This window comes from Histomonas meleagridis, assembly GCF_020186115.1.
Source record: "Histomonas meleagridis strain 2922-C6/04-10x chromosome Unknown contig_13, whole genome shotgun sequence".
NCBI classification, from domain to species: Eukaryota; Parabasalia; order Tritrichomonadida; family Dientamoebidae; genus Histomonas; species Histomonas meleagridis.
Genome location: NW_027150764.1, coordinates 85,845 through 103,034, shown reverse-complemented (window position 1 = coordinate 103,034; position 17,190 = coordinate 85,845). Strand labels below are relative to the sequence as shown.

General features: G+C 28.4%; 2 protein-coding genes across 2 annotated transcripts; both read left to right on the top strand.

The window, feature by feature from the left end:
- Positions 1 to 3,656: 3,656 nt before the first annotated feature.
- GO595_001299 (Integrase core domain containing protein) lies at positions 3,657 to 4,325 on the top strand (the record flags this gene model as incomplete). Its single annotated transcript, XM_067914083.1, has 1 exon — positions 3,657 to 4,325. One exon carries the CDS (start codon positions 3,657 to 3,659, stop codon positions 4,323 to 4,325), a length of 669 nt encoding a protein of 222 aa, XP_067778542.1.
- Positions 4,326 to 12,524: 8,199 nt separating this feature from the next.
- GO595_001298 (Ras family protein) lies at positions 12,525 to 13,142 on the top strand (the record flags this gene model as incomplete). Its single annotated transcript, XM_067914082.1, has 1 exon — positions 12,525 to 13,142. One exon carries the CDS (start codon positions 12,525 to 12,527, stop codon positions 13,140 to 13,142), a length of 618 nt encoding a protein of 205 aa, XP_067778541.1.
- Positions 13,143 to 17,190: the final 4,048 nt, after the last annotated feature.

Genomic DNA, 17,190 nt, shown 5'->3' with positions numbered 1-17,190 from the left:
GTCTTACTCATTTGAAGTTTAAAAAATTCATGAGATATGTTGACCATTGTTCAGTTTATATCTTAATTGCGGGAAGCTACACTCCAATTTCACTTAATACTATGAAAGGAAGGAGCGGTAATATAATGTTAATTGTTATATGGATCATTGCATTAACAGGAATTATCACAAAAATTTTCTTCTTTGATACTATCTTCAAGTATACAATTTGGTTTTATATTGCAATGGGATGGTCTATTTCTTTCAATGCCAAAACACTTGTACAACGAATGAGCAAAAATGGACTAAGATGGCTCCTTTTCGGGGGAATAATGTACACACTTGCAACAATCTTCTTTACACTTGGAAAAACCAAAAAGTACTGCCATGCAATCTTTCATGTAATGATTGCATTAGGAAGTGCATGTCATTATGTTTGTATTCTAAAATACAACTAAAATATTATACTGTTTGATGACTTTTTTAACAAGTTTAAATGATTTTAGTTTTATAAAATTAAAAAAATTCAAGGGTACCCTCTTTTTCCGTTAAGCCAAAATAACGTATTTTTTTGAACATCTATGGTTTTCTCAAAATATGTTTATCAGAAACATTTTCTAATCTTTATGTTGGGATGAAAAATGTTATAGATTTAATAATATCGATGCAAATCAACCAAGGAATAAATTATTTGAAGCTATAAATCCGGATAATAGAAGGAATAAACTCGGAACTTCAAACCTTTTTGACCGAGTCCTTCAAATATTAGAAAGAAATGACTTCAAATTGCAATTATTTAATGAAGCAGAAATTGACTTGGAAGATGATGGAGATAATACTGTTTTTTTTATGATTTAAATTCAGATGATGATTTGGACTATCAATTTCCAAATACAAATAATTCCTTAGAAGAAATTACTTTATCTATTGAAGACATTAAATTAAAATCAGTTTTTAATCAATCTGATTTCTTAAAAATTATCAACGATTACCATAATGAATTCCACTTCAATGAATTTATTAAACTCACTTTAAGAGGTCATACATTCAAAACACTCAAAAACAATAAAATCTCCAATCTTTTAAATCAATATTCTAGCAAAATAAAGAATAATTTAGTTAAATTCACTATTGAAGCTAGGACTAACAATTTCTTCACTAACCAACATAAAAGATTAGCCAATAATAATATACAAGGTTTATGCCTGTTATGTAATCAACCTGACTAACTTAGACATAAAATTAATGACTGTAAAGTCATTATTCATTAATTTAAGAAAATACATGACGCGGTGATTAGGGAAATAGTTAACATGATTAAAGTCAAAAGAGGTCAAAGACCAATAATAAACCTTGATAATACTGTTAAAAATATTTAGGGGAGCACCATACAAGGTGAAATTAAAAGTCTAAGACCAGACATTTGGTATATCGATAACAACAACGAGTATGTTATTATTGAAGTGACAGTTCCTTATGGAGATGTCAATGAAGACAATTAAGATAACTTAGATACCAGATATGAAGATTAATTAGATACCAGATATGAGGATTAATTAGATAAATATAAAAACTTATGTGAAGAAATAAAGAACCAAACAGGAAGAGAAGTCAAACTTCATGTAATCGTCATCTCCTCATTAGGAGCATGGCAAAAGACATCGTTAGACTCATTAAAATCACTGGCTAATTCTAAATACAACTTTAAGAAATACGCTAAAAGGATTGTTTTAGCAGTATTAATATAGTCTGAATACTTATTGTTCGATAACAATAATAATAATGAAAACATTAACCCTAACGCTGCTAACGAAAACACTGATGTGGGATAGATTAAATACCAATACCACCCAATTGTGTATGTTGGTATTGACAATACTATTAATTCTCAAAAAAGCACGGAATACGATGAATCGGACTCTATATCGAATCACTCGAATGAGGATATCGTTACTTCAGAAATTACTGAGGTGAACGTTAACGCTAATGATTCGAGGTCTTATTTCATATAGAGGACAAGTCACAATAGAGTCAGGAATCTTAGTTATACATGAATATACTCCAAGGATTCCCCTATAGCCCAGGAAAATCGAACGAGGTCTACTCGATTTAAGATATTTTGTAGGACCAAACAAACCTTGTCAAATGCCCTTTAGACCTAATCTAAATGATCCAAAAATCAGTTATATCTCCAATATTGCAGTAAGTTGTCTTAAACAAAAAATCTATATTAATTGAACGTTGATCAATAATAGTAACTTTTGGAGGAATACCAACATCCTTACCGATCGTTTAATTATCAATAATGGAAATATGAATTATGAAACTACATTAAGTTTTAACCATGAGAGTATTCTTAATCAAAACTCAACAAAATCGACTTTAGTTACCGAACCAAATGTTCAAGTACATGAAATTAATCCAATATTCGAAACTGTCACATATTATGATAATATTATTCAGTATAATCCACATTTGTCATCTTTCTCATTCTAGCTTTCTATATTGCATTAGTGAATTTTACGAATTAGCTCAATATTGGATAATTCAGCATTGATATTTTATAAATTATCAGAAATTTTCATGTCAAGAGATGTAAAACATAAAAATCAAATTTGTGAATAAATATGTCCTCATAAAAACATTTCGAAAAAGATTTTTTCAATGCTATTCAAAAAATCATGCATAATTGATAGACATTTCCACGTTTTGAGAGCGAGGTATTCAAATTCTCCCATTTATCTTAAAGAGTACCCATTTACACCTACTAGTATCACAGAAAATAAGATTAAACCAAATAATCAAACGGTACTATCTCACAACCGTGGGAAATTTGAATACTACCTTTTCAAAAAGTGGAGGCCGCATTTAATCATAATGGAGAATTTGAATTAGGTGTAATTTGCATTCAAAAATTGGCTTTCAATTAGTTTTCTGAAAAAACATTTCAATTCAATTTCATTATGAATAATTTACAATTTTCGTTTTTTTTTTTTTTTGAACAGAAATAAAATTTGGCAAAGATGATGTGGAATGAATGTTGTAATATATCATTATCTGCTTTGTGATTCTTCTTGTTTCACGTTAATTCTCATCTATATGTGCTTATTTTCACTAACTATATTTGTTCTAACTTATATTTGTTAATTTCATTGTTTTATGTTAATTCTCATTTATATGTACTAACTCTCATTTGTTCTTATTTATTTTCACTTATATGTGCTTGTTCTATTTTATATCTGCTTATCCTCACTTATATGTGCTAATTCTCACCTATATGTGTTTCTTTTCATCATTTTATGTACCAACATTTGCTCAAATCATTCAAATATAATTCGGCAAATATAAAATTTGAACGACTTTCATTTGATATAGATAATACATGCTGAACATGGGGTTTGAATAAAGATGATCTGAAACTTATTCTGTTGTAGACGTAAAAAATTCGAAATTATTCAATTTCCGTGTGAAGTATTCAAAAAGTGGAAATTATGCAGTTATTTGGTATTTTTATCGATGACAAAAGTGTCAACAAATTTGATGTGTCTACCATTATTCAATTTCGGTATAAAGTATTGAAAAATAATAATAAATCAAAATTCACATCAAAATTTTAATAAATCAAAAATATTTAAATATTAATATTAAATAAATAAATTATACAATCCTTTTTAAAAATGAAAGCTGGAAGAAAAGCAATGAAATTTGATACTGATTGGCTCATTCAAACTGCCGTTGACATCGAAAACGGAGTTACGACATTAATGGAAGCCTCCAAAAATGCCAAAATAGTACAAAAGGACAGGTCAGGGTTCACGCGCATAAGGACACAAATTGTTAGCCCAGGAGCTATTAAAAGAGGTTTTGAAAAACTGGGGCTAAAAGTCGATTTCCGAAGAGGAAGAAGAGAGACCGTTATCTTGGAGCAGTTTAGAGGAACGATACTATCGGTGCAAAAAGAATCGGGAATGGGAGCAACCAAAATTTATGAACAACTCGTTGCAAAAGCTCCCAATAACCAATTATTCAAAAAGATTACTCATAATATGGTATATAAGACCTTAAAGAGTAATTCTCTTATGAAATATACAAAACCAAACCAAGTTCCTCAAAAACAACGGTGCCGATACGAAGCCGATAACCCCGATTTAATATGGCACACCGATCTTCACCACTTTGATGGTCAATATCTAATAGCATTTATTGATGACTATTCAAGGTATGTTGTTCATCATGAATTGATTCCAACAAAAGATTTTGACGTTATTAAAACCGTTCTCGAAATTGCAATTCAATATCGTAACCGTCCATATTGTATATGGACCGATAATGGTACTGAATTTTAAGGAAATTTTAAAGAATTTTGTAATACCAATGGGATAAAAATCGTTATAACACGAGTGAAGAACCCCCAGCAAAACGGCAAATGCGAACGGTTTTGGAGTACAGCGATACAATTAAGGAAACCACTGTAACCCAACAATTCCTACAATGTGGTCTGTTGATGGTCAAACAAAACCATTCAACCCATCAAATTGAATAAACCGGAAGGCTTAATTTTTTTTTTAATGATGACTGTTAATAAATTCTCTTACAAATTATTATAAAAAATATAATCGTTTGGTTGTTTAGTGATATATTTTTGCGAGTGATAAAGGCACGAGCGGTTTTGATCGTCATACATTGAAAAAGCGAAGCTTTTTCAATGTATGACGATCAAAACCTTTCATTGTACTATTTTGTGTTTTTTTATAAAAGATATTCATCACTTTATACCGAAACCGAATAATTTCGAATTTTTTCTGTCCATAACAATTCAAACTTATTCTAATTCCAGAAATGGAGCTCATATGATCAATTAGATTCAAAAAGTATACAAATCAATGTTTACATTATTATTTCAATGAGCAATTGATTATAATTATTTCCATCCAACCTCCACATAACATTGTATATTTTTTCCTCTTTTTTTCTAATTGCTCTGATCGTCGTAAAGATTAAATTTTATAACATTTTAAATTAATAAAACATAATTAATATGTAGAACATGACAATTCATAAAAATTTATATGCGAAGCAATTGATATTATTGATCAATTTATAAAATATTAATTAAGTCAAAAATGAATTTTAATGTAACATTGATATAAAATTTGTGTTGTAATGCCGAGACGATTAAATATTTCACATTATCTTTTTTTTTGATCGTAATTTATTTTGATAATAATAATTGTTTTTTTTTTTTTTTTTTTTAATTCATTTTAATTAATGCAATATATAATGTATGCAATGTCGATAACTTGCTATTTAATAATAGGGTACATTTCCAGAGCACACGGTGCTCATAAACATATAGCAACTCTTTGAAATAGTATCAGTACTGATATAAACGTATTTATGTAAAGCTAACAAAATAACGAAACTTTCATATAAAATAAAAACAATACAAATAAAATTAAGCAAAACAAATTTATTCAATTGGAGGGAGTTCACCCTTTCGAATAGCTTCTAACCATGCTTCTTTAGCTTTGCATTTTTTATAATTATGCCCAGTTTGATTACATATTGAACAATGCTTTAATCCAAAGATTGTGCCACCTTCTTGAACAAATTTAAGTACTTCACCTCTTCTGTGGCATCTTTTTGTATTAGGCGGCTTTGAACAGATGAGACATTGACGCGGATTAACTTTTTTCGTATTTCTTGAATTTTACCTTTTCCGGCTCTAATTCCTATTTCATCAGTAGCAATCTGTTCTATTGATTCATTATTTAGTTCTTTTTCTAGAAAATCTAAAGAAGCCATAGCTTTTTCGAATTTATCCTGACTTCTACTTGCCAATTCATATAATGGTGTTCCCTTTGCCCGAAGTAAAACAAATCTTTCTTGAGGACTTAAATGTGTGATTCTATAAGTAATTTCTTCAAAAGATTTTGAACCTTCATGATGATAAATAAAGTTTCGCTGATTTAGTACCCATCTGTTTGCTATTTTGATATTATCTATTACGCTTAAATTATTCATTTCTAGAACATTAATTATATGTGAACATGGGATACCAACTTGTAATTGTTTATTGCAATTACAGATTAAATCATGGACCTTAAATATCTCAGAATATTTTTCTATATGTTTTGATGTGTATTCTTCATCAAATATATAATCATCACAAAAAAGCATTCCTTTTAATGTTTTGGCCTTTTTCCATGATCCTGTGATCGCTTCTGCAATTGCTTCAGAAACATTTAATTTTGACATAATTGTAATTAAATTTGGTTCTTTTAATTTATGTGGTTTTACCCCTTTGATATACTTCCTTTCATTAAATGATTGTTGATGACTTTCAGTAATGAATAAACGAACTTCTTTTAAACTTAATTTTCTATCTGGTAATATGTTTTTTAGTTGACGATTTGATGACTCTGCAATTGAACTAGTATTATAGCCGCAAGTAAAACTATTAATGAGACTTTTGCATATTGAATACAACTTTTTTGATACATTATCTTCTAAATATTTAGAAATTTGAGAAATTGATTTTAATTCTTCAAAAATTGATAGTGCAATAGATTTGAATCTAGTCATTCCCATATATCGAAATTTATTTATTAAATATAACTTTCGGTCATCAGGGAGATTTTGTGAATTTAAATATTGAATAAAGTCGGACATTTTATGCCAAAAACAAATAACACGCTGTATTTTATTGATCTTTTCTTTTAACTCATTATCATCTCCCTTTTGTATTAAAGTAAATGCTCCATCAAGACCAACATCATCATCAGAACAAATTGTTTGTAAAATTCCTGCACTTGGAAGTTCAGTGCATATTAATTTTAATATCCAATAAAAAATTTCGGCCTTTAACGAATATGTGAAAATTATACCTGCACTTCTAATTTCTCTCTCAGGTCCAATAACTGTCAGAGAAATAATAGACCAATTTGTTGTCAAACTGGCAAATGTTGGATCAATTGCGATAAAATCAGAATATAAAGATAAGTTTTGAAGTTTATATTTAGTGAAAGTTGCAACTGGTTTTCTATGAATAATATTTTCATCATCTACATTCTGAAGAGCAAATGTTCGTCCTTCAATTGAATCCAAATAATCAATTAATTCCTGAGTTTCTAAATATTTATTATGACATTTTAATTTTTTATTTTTAGAATAAATACTATTAATTTGTTCTCGAGACAACTGCTTCTTCTTTAGTAATAATTTTCACACTCTTCACCTCAACATAAATTTCCTTCAATTGTTGATTGAATTTAACAATTCCATCAACTTCAACATAGTCTTCTATGTTAATTTCTATATCAACTAGTTTGTCATACGAACAGAGGATGCATTTCGGAAAATCATTTGAATTGGAATCATATTCTTGTAATCTGAATTTATTCTTCGTTACGTTGCTAATCCTAACAATAACACCACGCATTTTGATTTCAGTGTTAATATTTGATGCCTTGATGCTAGATATTGGGTTAATTTCCAATTCTAAAAAAATAATCGAAAATATCAGTCATAGTTTTGAGGTTTTTGATAATATTCAAATTATATGTTTTATTTCAATTTTGAAAGAGGATGTTTCTGTCAAGCACACTGTGCTGTTTCAGCTGTTTGCAAACAATTTCTCTTAATAATATCTGTTTCAGCATTATTGCATAATTTTATTTTTGTTCAAAAAGCGAAAATCGTAGATTATTCATTATGAAATTGAATTGAAATATTTCTATAGAAACCAATTGAGAGCCAATTTTCGGTTGCAGTGAAATTAAAAATTAATGTACAATTTTGGAGTATCCTTAGGCTGTGAATAAAGTCGCCGTTGGCGATCATAAGTGGAATTTAATGGTTTACGGATCGTCATCACTGTATGATGATTTTTGGAGTAATGACATACCGATCAATAAACCATTCAATAAACGGATAAATAATTTAAACGAAAAATATTCGAAAGTACAGTCGATAAACTATACAAAATTCATTAGAATTATAAACCTTAGAAAAATCTCATCTGATGTATCCAAAAAGTTTGATTTCATTGAGAAACGAGCTTACCTATTAATATGGGTATATCAGTTCTTTATCTTTGCTAAAATGTGATAAAAAAAATATTGTTGTTGGGAATTGTTTATTGTAGATATTGGATTATTGCATCAACCTGTTCCCATTTGTTGAGTCTGATTAGTTTGTTTAATATAAATGTTTAGAAGATCATCACAATTGTTCAGACATTCTTTTGGCTCGGCTGTGATTGATCCATCTTCCCATAGCAATACGAAGTAAAGGACTTCGTATGTACCTTCCATGCGGAAATAGTGGTCGAGAATGAATGAGACAGGGTACTCTCTTTCCATTTGAACAAATGAATTTAGTGTACATCATTATAAACTATACAAATATAATGTTTTATTTAAAGCTATTATGATGTTTTTTAAATCATTTTACGTTTATTTAATTTATGATAATATGATGATTTTTTTAAATAATTACTTTTTATTTGATATCCATCTAATGTTCCATTAGCATAATATTTCAATCCGTTGTGTAAATCTAATGTGAAATAAGTATCACGACAAATGAATAATTGTGGAAGAGGTGGATGATTTCCAGTATCATCTACATTATAATATGTATCATTAGTGTGTGTATAAATATATTGACCTTTAATATGTATCGGGATATTTTGTCCATTAGAGTCTAAATTATCAAAGACATACCCACCACGAGAACGTTCATATTGTATATTAAGCATAAAAGAAGTAGCATCACTTAATGTATTATTATATCTTGTACCATTTGAAGCATTTCTATCCATAGTTAAAGAATCTTCAAATTCTTTAGTACATTGTATACTATCATCTAAATCAGAAGCAACTAATTGATATTGTAAAAATCTTGCACCTAAAGTAGAAATAGGTTCATCAGGATAATTTTGACCTGCAATAGTTAATTGTACATTATTATAAATAGGATTATCGAAACAAGTATAATCATTAGCATGTTTTGGAAATACAACTGTAATAGTTGTAACATTAAATAAAGGCATATTAATAGTAGATTGAATACCAGATTCAGTAGCAGCTAAAGCAAAAGCATTATAATCTAATTGTTGTGAAGGAATTAATAAACCTCCAGGTTGTTGAAGTATTTGAGCTATTTTATTTAAAGTTTCTTCTTTAACTCCAAATCCAAACATATTAGATTTACATGAAACTACTGTTAAACCTGTATAATATAAAGAAACATTCTCAGATACAGTATCAATAGTATGATTAGTTTCAGTATCACATTTAAATGTAGTAGTAATATTAGCAGAATTACCTATTTGAGTAAAACCATGAGTAAATAAAGGTATATTATTAAATGTAGCATTAATAGAAGAATCTTCTAAAAATTCTTTAACTTCTTTAATTTTACGTGGATCTACTTGACACCAAACTAAACCATTTTGTTTAACATAAAACTTTAATTCAATATCACCAACTAATCTATTTGGATATAAATCGAAATGCTTGTAAAGCTAATATATCTTCAAATGGAAGATTCATTTCAAATTCGATATCATGTTTATTTCCATCTGCAATTGTATTTAAATCAACATAAGTACCACAAACAGATTGATAATATTCTGAAACATTTTCATATAAAGAATGTGTATATTTTCTAGTTATCTTTTCAGCATAGGGTTTAATTGTTGAATAACAATAACCTTCACGACAACATTCATTTTGTTGATACCCAGTAGAAATATTATTAGACATAATTTGTAATTGATCTAATAATTGATTAGAACTCTTAAAACCTATAAATATTTTAGCTAAATTCTCAGGATCTTGTAAATTACTAGATGAAATAGCTTTTGATAATTGTACAGTTATTCTAATTTTAAAATTAATAAAACCTTCAGTTATTTGTGAAACCATATGATCACCATGAGTAATTCTTAATCTAGTTTCTTGAGATTGATTAAAATAAGCATTTTGATCATGACAATCTTCAGTTCTTAAAATAAAAGAACGAGTACCATCATTTTTAGCAATTAAATCTTTAAGACGATCAAAATAAGCTCCCACATTACCTTGATCATCTTGTTCATTTATAGATTGCGTATTATTATAATACATTAATAAAAATGAAAAATATTTTTCATAATTTTTAAATGGGTTGGGGTTTTTGGAATAAAATTAAAAAAGGTTTGAGCAAATTTCAGTTAAGTAAAGAACAACAAGAAAAATTCAACAAAAATGTGAAAAAATGGTTAGAACATGAAAAGAATTTAGGTAATAAAAATAGAATTCTACCATATAAACCTAATGATAAAATAATATTTAAAGATGTAAAAGAAAAAGTTAGGAATAAGTTAATATTACAGAATTTAATAAAACAATGAATTTATTTTTATTATTATTTATGGCGTGGGGTTTGTGGAACAAATTTAAAAACGGTATAAAGAAAATAGGATCTTTACTTAAAAAAATGAAAGAAGGATTTAAAAAAATTAGTCCACATATTGTGAAAGGTTATGAATTTGCTAAACAACATAAAGAAGACATAAAAAAAATAAAACCTCTTAAAAAGTTACCTGTGGATAAAATATTTGCAACCGGTGATAAAATAATTCCATTATTTAAAAATATAGGAAATGAAGCAAATGACAAGATCCATCCTATATTTTATCAATAAAAAAAAGAATTAATAATTTATTTTTATTATTATTTATGGCTTGGGGTTTTTGGAACAAAATTAAAAATGGATTTAAAAAAGCTGGTGCTTGGATCAGAGATAAAATTATTAAACCAGTTGGAAGATTCATAGGTAATGTTCGGAATAAAGTAGCTAAACCTGTTGTAAATACAGTAGGTAAAATACCTGGAATTGAAAATTTACCTGGTCATGCAGGTGCTATTGCGAAAGGAATTAAAATAGCAGATAAATTCTCACCTGTTATAGATGGTGTAGCAAATGCACTAGTTGGTCAAAAGAAATAATAAAATATTATTTATATATATATATTGTTTTGAATTTTTGAAACTAAACTATGTCAAATCCCAGGCGTCCTTAAAGGACGCCTACGTCCCATTTGTCATAGTTTAGTTTCAAAAATTCATTATATTTAATAAAATTTTCATTTTTATTAATGTCTGATAGCACGAAGGTGATCAAGACTTATTATGACAATGAGACATCAAATTCAACAACGATAGAAGAAGAATCTGAGTTAATAGATCCATCTATCCAGTATATAAAGTTACCAAAACTAACTATTAGTAATTCAATTTATTTTGAAAAATTAACAAATTATCCAATTGAAAGACAAAATAGTAGAATATATTCATCATTTTCTAGTTTTTTATGGAATCAAAATAAATAAAAAAAATTAAAATCATTTTTATTTTAGACACTCTTGAAAATGATCCTGCTTTAAATCAAAAGCAGATTGATGAGTTTTGTCTTTATGTTGACTATTAACGATTACATTATCTAGTAATGTCCGATTAATTTCATCATTATATGACTCATAGATATATGACGCATACCATCGTCCAAATTTACATTTCAATGGAAATAAGTCTATTTCTAAATAATGAACATTTTGATTTATAGGTGGTTTCTTATTTTCAGTAATTGTAATTGATATTAGTATTGGATTGTCAAAGAATTCTATTATTTCTCTTTGAATAAAATAAAATTCGGTAGAATAACTATGTTTTATTATCATCTTAATTGGATTGATAATAAAATTGTTGTAATTTCGCATTTTATTATATTTAGGATCAAAGAATATTGCAACATCAATAGCAGAAAGATCCTTATTTTTGATATTGTCCGCAATTTGAGCAAAGGAATAAATATGTGCAATCATGAAGAAAAAATGAAGTGATAATTTATAACAGTTATTTACTATTCAAAATTATATTTGCCACTGAATGAGATTAATGTCCGGCCAGACATAACCGAGGACGATTCGTGTTGGTTATGTGAGGTTTTTGATAGGTTTATGTGAAAAGTGGTGTTAAAGTGCCATCGTTTCTATCAAAAAGTTTCGCGTTCATTTAATTTTGAATTGGTATTCAATTTATTGAATGAATTGTATGGGTATACAAAAATCATTTTGATTTATGTAACGAGCGGAGCGAGCACACTCGGTAGATGGGCACCTCCGGAGGCCACAGATTCCTTCAATCTTCCGAGTGAAAACTTAAGGTCGGGACAATCCCAGGGACCCTAGGGTCCCTGGGATTGTCCCGATCGCATTATATATTTACCCCTGACAGAAACAAAATTGTTTAGATATGTTTAGGTACAAATTCTTTCTAATTCCTCCGTTGTTAGTACATTTGATGCAAATGGATTTGATGCTCCATTCATAATACGTTGAAGTGCTTGCATGTATTATTTTATGTCTTTATGTGTGGTAATGTCCATGCATTATTCTTGAAGTAAAATTTTAATGCAAAAATATACTATTTTTAATTGTCGAATATTTTCAACCGTTTATTTTGGTTTTTTTAACGGGCTCTGACGGGATATGTCAGATGTCTGTTGATACATATAAAGTCGTTGTTGTAGGATCATCTGGTGTCGGGAAAACCTCTATGATTCAGCGCTTGATAGAAGGTACCTTTTCAGCTGACAAACAACCAACAATTGGTGTTGAATTTAATACTTTTCAGGTAAATTGTGATGAAGAAACAATTAAAATCAACATCTGGGACACTGCAGGACAAGAAAAGTTCAGGTCTATTTCTAAGGCTTATTTCCGAAATGCTGTTGGTGCTGTTCTAGTTTTTTCATTGATAGATAAGAATTCATTTGATGACCTCAATGGATGGCTTAATGACCTTCACTCCTTAGCATCACCAAATGCTGCTATTCTTGTAGTTGGAAATAAATGTGACATTCAAGAAAATGAAAGACAAGTTAGCAACACTGATGCCAGTCTTTTTGCAGAAAGGCATGGAATTGAATACATTGAAACGTCAGCATTAAGTGATTCAAACATTAAGGAAACATTTATAAGACTTGGAAATCTTATTCATTCAAAAGTTCAGAAAGGCGAAATTCGTGGAAACTTCAAGTCCAACCCACCACAACTTGTTCTTCATACTAGCAACAGAACACAAAACGACCAGAACCAAGGCGGATGCTGTTAAAATATATTTACACTAAAATTTTGATTTTATTTTGTAATAGTTACAACTCGAGAAATAAAATGTAGAACAAAACAAAAGTTTATTTTTTAATTTCTGTTATTTTCAATGTTCCATCATCGCATCCAAAAGCAGCGAAATTTCCTTTTTCGCCACAAGCGCAAATACAATTTGATGGAACACCTGTGAATTCGTACAAAACATTTCCGCTTTTATTACATATGAAAGGCGCTTTATTAATTTGGCAAACAAGTAATTTATCGTTGTTAATTACATCAAATGAGAAAACATTGTCTAAAATATTTTCCCATTTTCCAATATAAAACAATTCAATCTGATTTTCACTGTTTAAACAATATAAAAAATTATTGATATGTATCATCTTATGAATCGGTAAATTATGATTTATTATTTCATATTTTTTGTTAATTATGCAAAATACAAAAATATCACCATTAGTAAGTGACATATAAATTTTGTCATTTGTTTTTTCAACATAAAGAATTTCACTTTCAATGTTTAATTCATATTCATTTAACAATTGTTCAGACTTTAAATTCCATTGTGCAATAACGTCATTATTTGAGATGGTATAAAATCCAGTTGAATCCGTTGAACAGATGAAATTTAATTTGTTTTCATTTGGTTTGGGATTAAATCGAAATGTAATATAAAAAGTGTTAATTAACGGGTCCCAAACGTAAACACAACCGTCGCTTGCTAAAACCGTTACATAATTTCTATCGTCAATTGAAATTATTTGAATATTTTGGATTCGTGTTTGGAATTCGTGTTTATAAATTTCATTTTGGAGTAAATAATAAATTGTTTTATTATCACTAAAAGCAATTCCATTATTTTTATTATCGAAACGAATAAAATTGATTTTATTTTTTATTTTAAATGAATTTTCGACCAACAAATAATGATGTTTTGTTTCGCTTTCTTTAATTTTCAGATTTTCAATTGTATTATATAACATTATTCTATAAAGTGCTTCATTCTGATTTAAATTATCCAAAAATTCATTAATTTCTTGTTCTTCAGAGAACTCGAAATATTCTTCGTTTGAACTCTTTTCTATATTTAAGAATTTAATCATTTCATTTGATACTTTTCTTATAGAACAATGAGGATCTTTACTAAAGAAATGTAATAAATAAAACGAAACTTCACATGTAACGTCAGTAAAATTCATATTTTCCATAATATTATCGATAACTTCGAAATTATTTTTTAGTTCTTCTGAGCCAAATAATTTTTTATTAATTTCTTTATACGATTTTTCATTGAAATTAAATTCATATAAATCCAACTGATCAAATGATAACACAAATTTTTTCACAAGTAATAACAAACAAAATCGAACTAAAAATGAAACGTCAGATATATTACCAATAATTGCCATTAATAATAATTGTGAATTAACATTAGATTCAAATGGACGCATAAAACAAGATAAAGTTGCAATTGCTGCAGCTCTTAACTCAATGCATTTACTTCTTAAACAAATTGCACATTGAATATGAAAGCCATTCTTAGCAAAACATTCTGAATCAGGTGAATATAATAATGAAAATGTTCTTTGAACTATCATTAACATCCATGCAGAAAGTTGTGGTGTTGACATAGCTATTTCTTCTTTTATGGAATCCATATAAGATTGGGAAGAACAAATTTCTTGAAGCCTTTCATTATATGTGACAGCACTTGCAATAACAATAGCGATTAAAATTCTTGTTTCATTAGAAAATTTATGATTAAATATATGTTCAGGAAAAATAAACACATCAACATCAACATTATTTTTTATGCTTGGACAATAGCATAAAAAATATGAAGAAAGAAAACATAAAGGATAAAATATTTTAGTGTTTGGATCGGTTTTTACAAGTTTTTCAAAAAGATTTGGGAAAATTGAATCAATTACGATCATATTTTTTGAATTAGATCTTAACGTGTATTCATATAACATTTCATAGGGAAGTTCGTTTTCATCATTAAAAAGTGTCATGTAATATAACAAGACTGGAAAATAAGGAGTTATGAAATTTAAGTTGTTACTGTTAAGAAGTATTCGAAATGAATCGGATACGCGTGTATAAAATTCGTTAATATAAAAAAGTGGAGGTGTACTTGCATTAATAATCATTGAATCAAAAGTGATAATCCAACGACGCCAAAGATCACGTGTAGATAAATTAGGAAGTTCTGGATGTGAATGTGGAATAATATGATAATACTTAAGAATAAATTGTGCAAAAAGATATCGATGAAAAATATCTGAAGTCATATTATTGCCTTGAAAAAGCTTTAAATATAATTCTTGCGGAAGAGAATCGGCAGCAATAGAATCTGTAATTGATTTTAGAAAAAGCATATTTTTGTGATATTCGGTGGATTTTGGATTCCAGATTTGTTGGAATGGTGGCTCAAGAGCAAATTTTGGACTTGTTGTGTTAATATGATAATATCGGAGAAGATGACAAATGACTGCCATCTTGAGTGGAGAGAAAAGAATAGATGTTAGGAAGTCCTTTGGAAGACGTGGATCTGTTGGAAGCTCTTCGTCTTGTCCAGTTGCACATATACAATACCAATCTTGAGATTGATCTGTTTTTGAGATTATATTAGAAATTTGCTCAAGAGCCAGAGAAGCATGATTACAGTCGAATATAAAAAACGAAGGAGTAGCTAAGTTACTTAAAAGATTAGAATAAGAAAATGTTGTAAATGTAGAATATCGGCGATCGTAACACCAGATTCCCTCTTTTGTGATGTTTGGAAACCCAAACCCAATGTAATGAAAAAGCAGACGACCTGGAAATTCACGGCGAAGAGATGATACATTTTTCATTGTATCTGGTGAAGTTCCAACTAAAACAACACATTTAAGATCTTTTCGAAAATTCTTATAACTATTTCTAATGTAGCTCTGAACAAATTGTGTATATTCTGAGGAAAAAATAGTTGATGCATCAATCCATGAAAAAATACAGGGCAACTTTGCGGAATGAGACTCATCATATGGAAACTGATCGATGTGGGATAAATGAGCAATAACGCAATTAATTGTTTCGGGTGTTGGAAAAAGGATATTGTCGATATATTTCTCTAAAATATATGAATCCTTGTTCACTCTAAAATGAGAATGAAATGGTTCGATAACTTCTGTTTTAATATGAAGATTTTTAATCGTATTTTGAATATTTTCTATTTTCGAATCTTCATTGGTTATTTCCCATGATTCTTGCGAAAAAAATACCCCTTCTCCGTAGGTGGCTTCAAATTCTGAGTTTTTTGTTTCATAAGTTAGATCAAATTCATAATTTTTCATGAAAAAAAAAAATTGACACGATAGGAAAATTAACGTACTATTGATCAATTGGGTTTATGCACTTTACCTAAAAAGCGTGTGCCCGTTTTTGAATCAGATTCTGACAAATGTGAAGTAAAAATTTTTACATACTTTACAGAATGTGACAATTTATTTGAATTTAAAATTATCGGACACTTTTCGGTTATGATAAATGTCTTTTTTAGCAAACCTTACTCTCTTACATCTATCAGATTTTCAAATAGCTAAGCCAAATCTTTTAAAAGTTAGCCATATTCCGAAACGCAGTTTTAAGAATATTCTTCAAAACAGAGTTTTTCTTGCAAATGGAAATGAAATCACAAGACTATCACAATTTCAAGGATACTTTCATGAAAAAAGCGATCTCTTACAAAGCTCTTTGTTGATTTTATTCTTACTTATACTAATTGATATTCTTTGTGTGATCCTCTTTTGTTTTGTTATTCGTACAAATTCCAGGAAAAAGTCCAATGGCACATCTGTTCAAAGGATACCTTTTCTTCCGAATGAAACATAATTTTTTTAATAAAATTTATTTATACGTTTATTGATCTGTAATTTTTGAAGAAAACCATGATTTTTTTAATGAACATTAAACATATTACTTATGTTTTTGATAATATTTATAATATAAATTCATGACTTAATTAAGCGAAAAAAATTCACAAGGTATACCAGAGGTACTAAACTCAA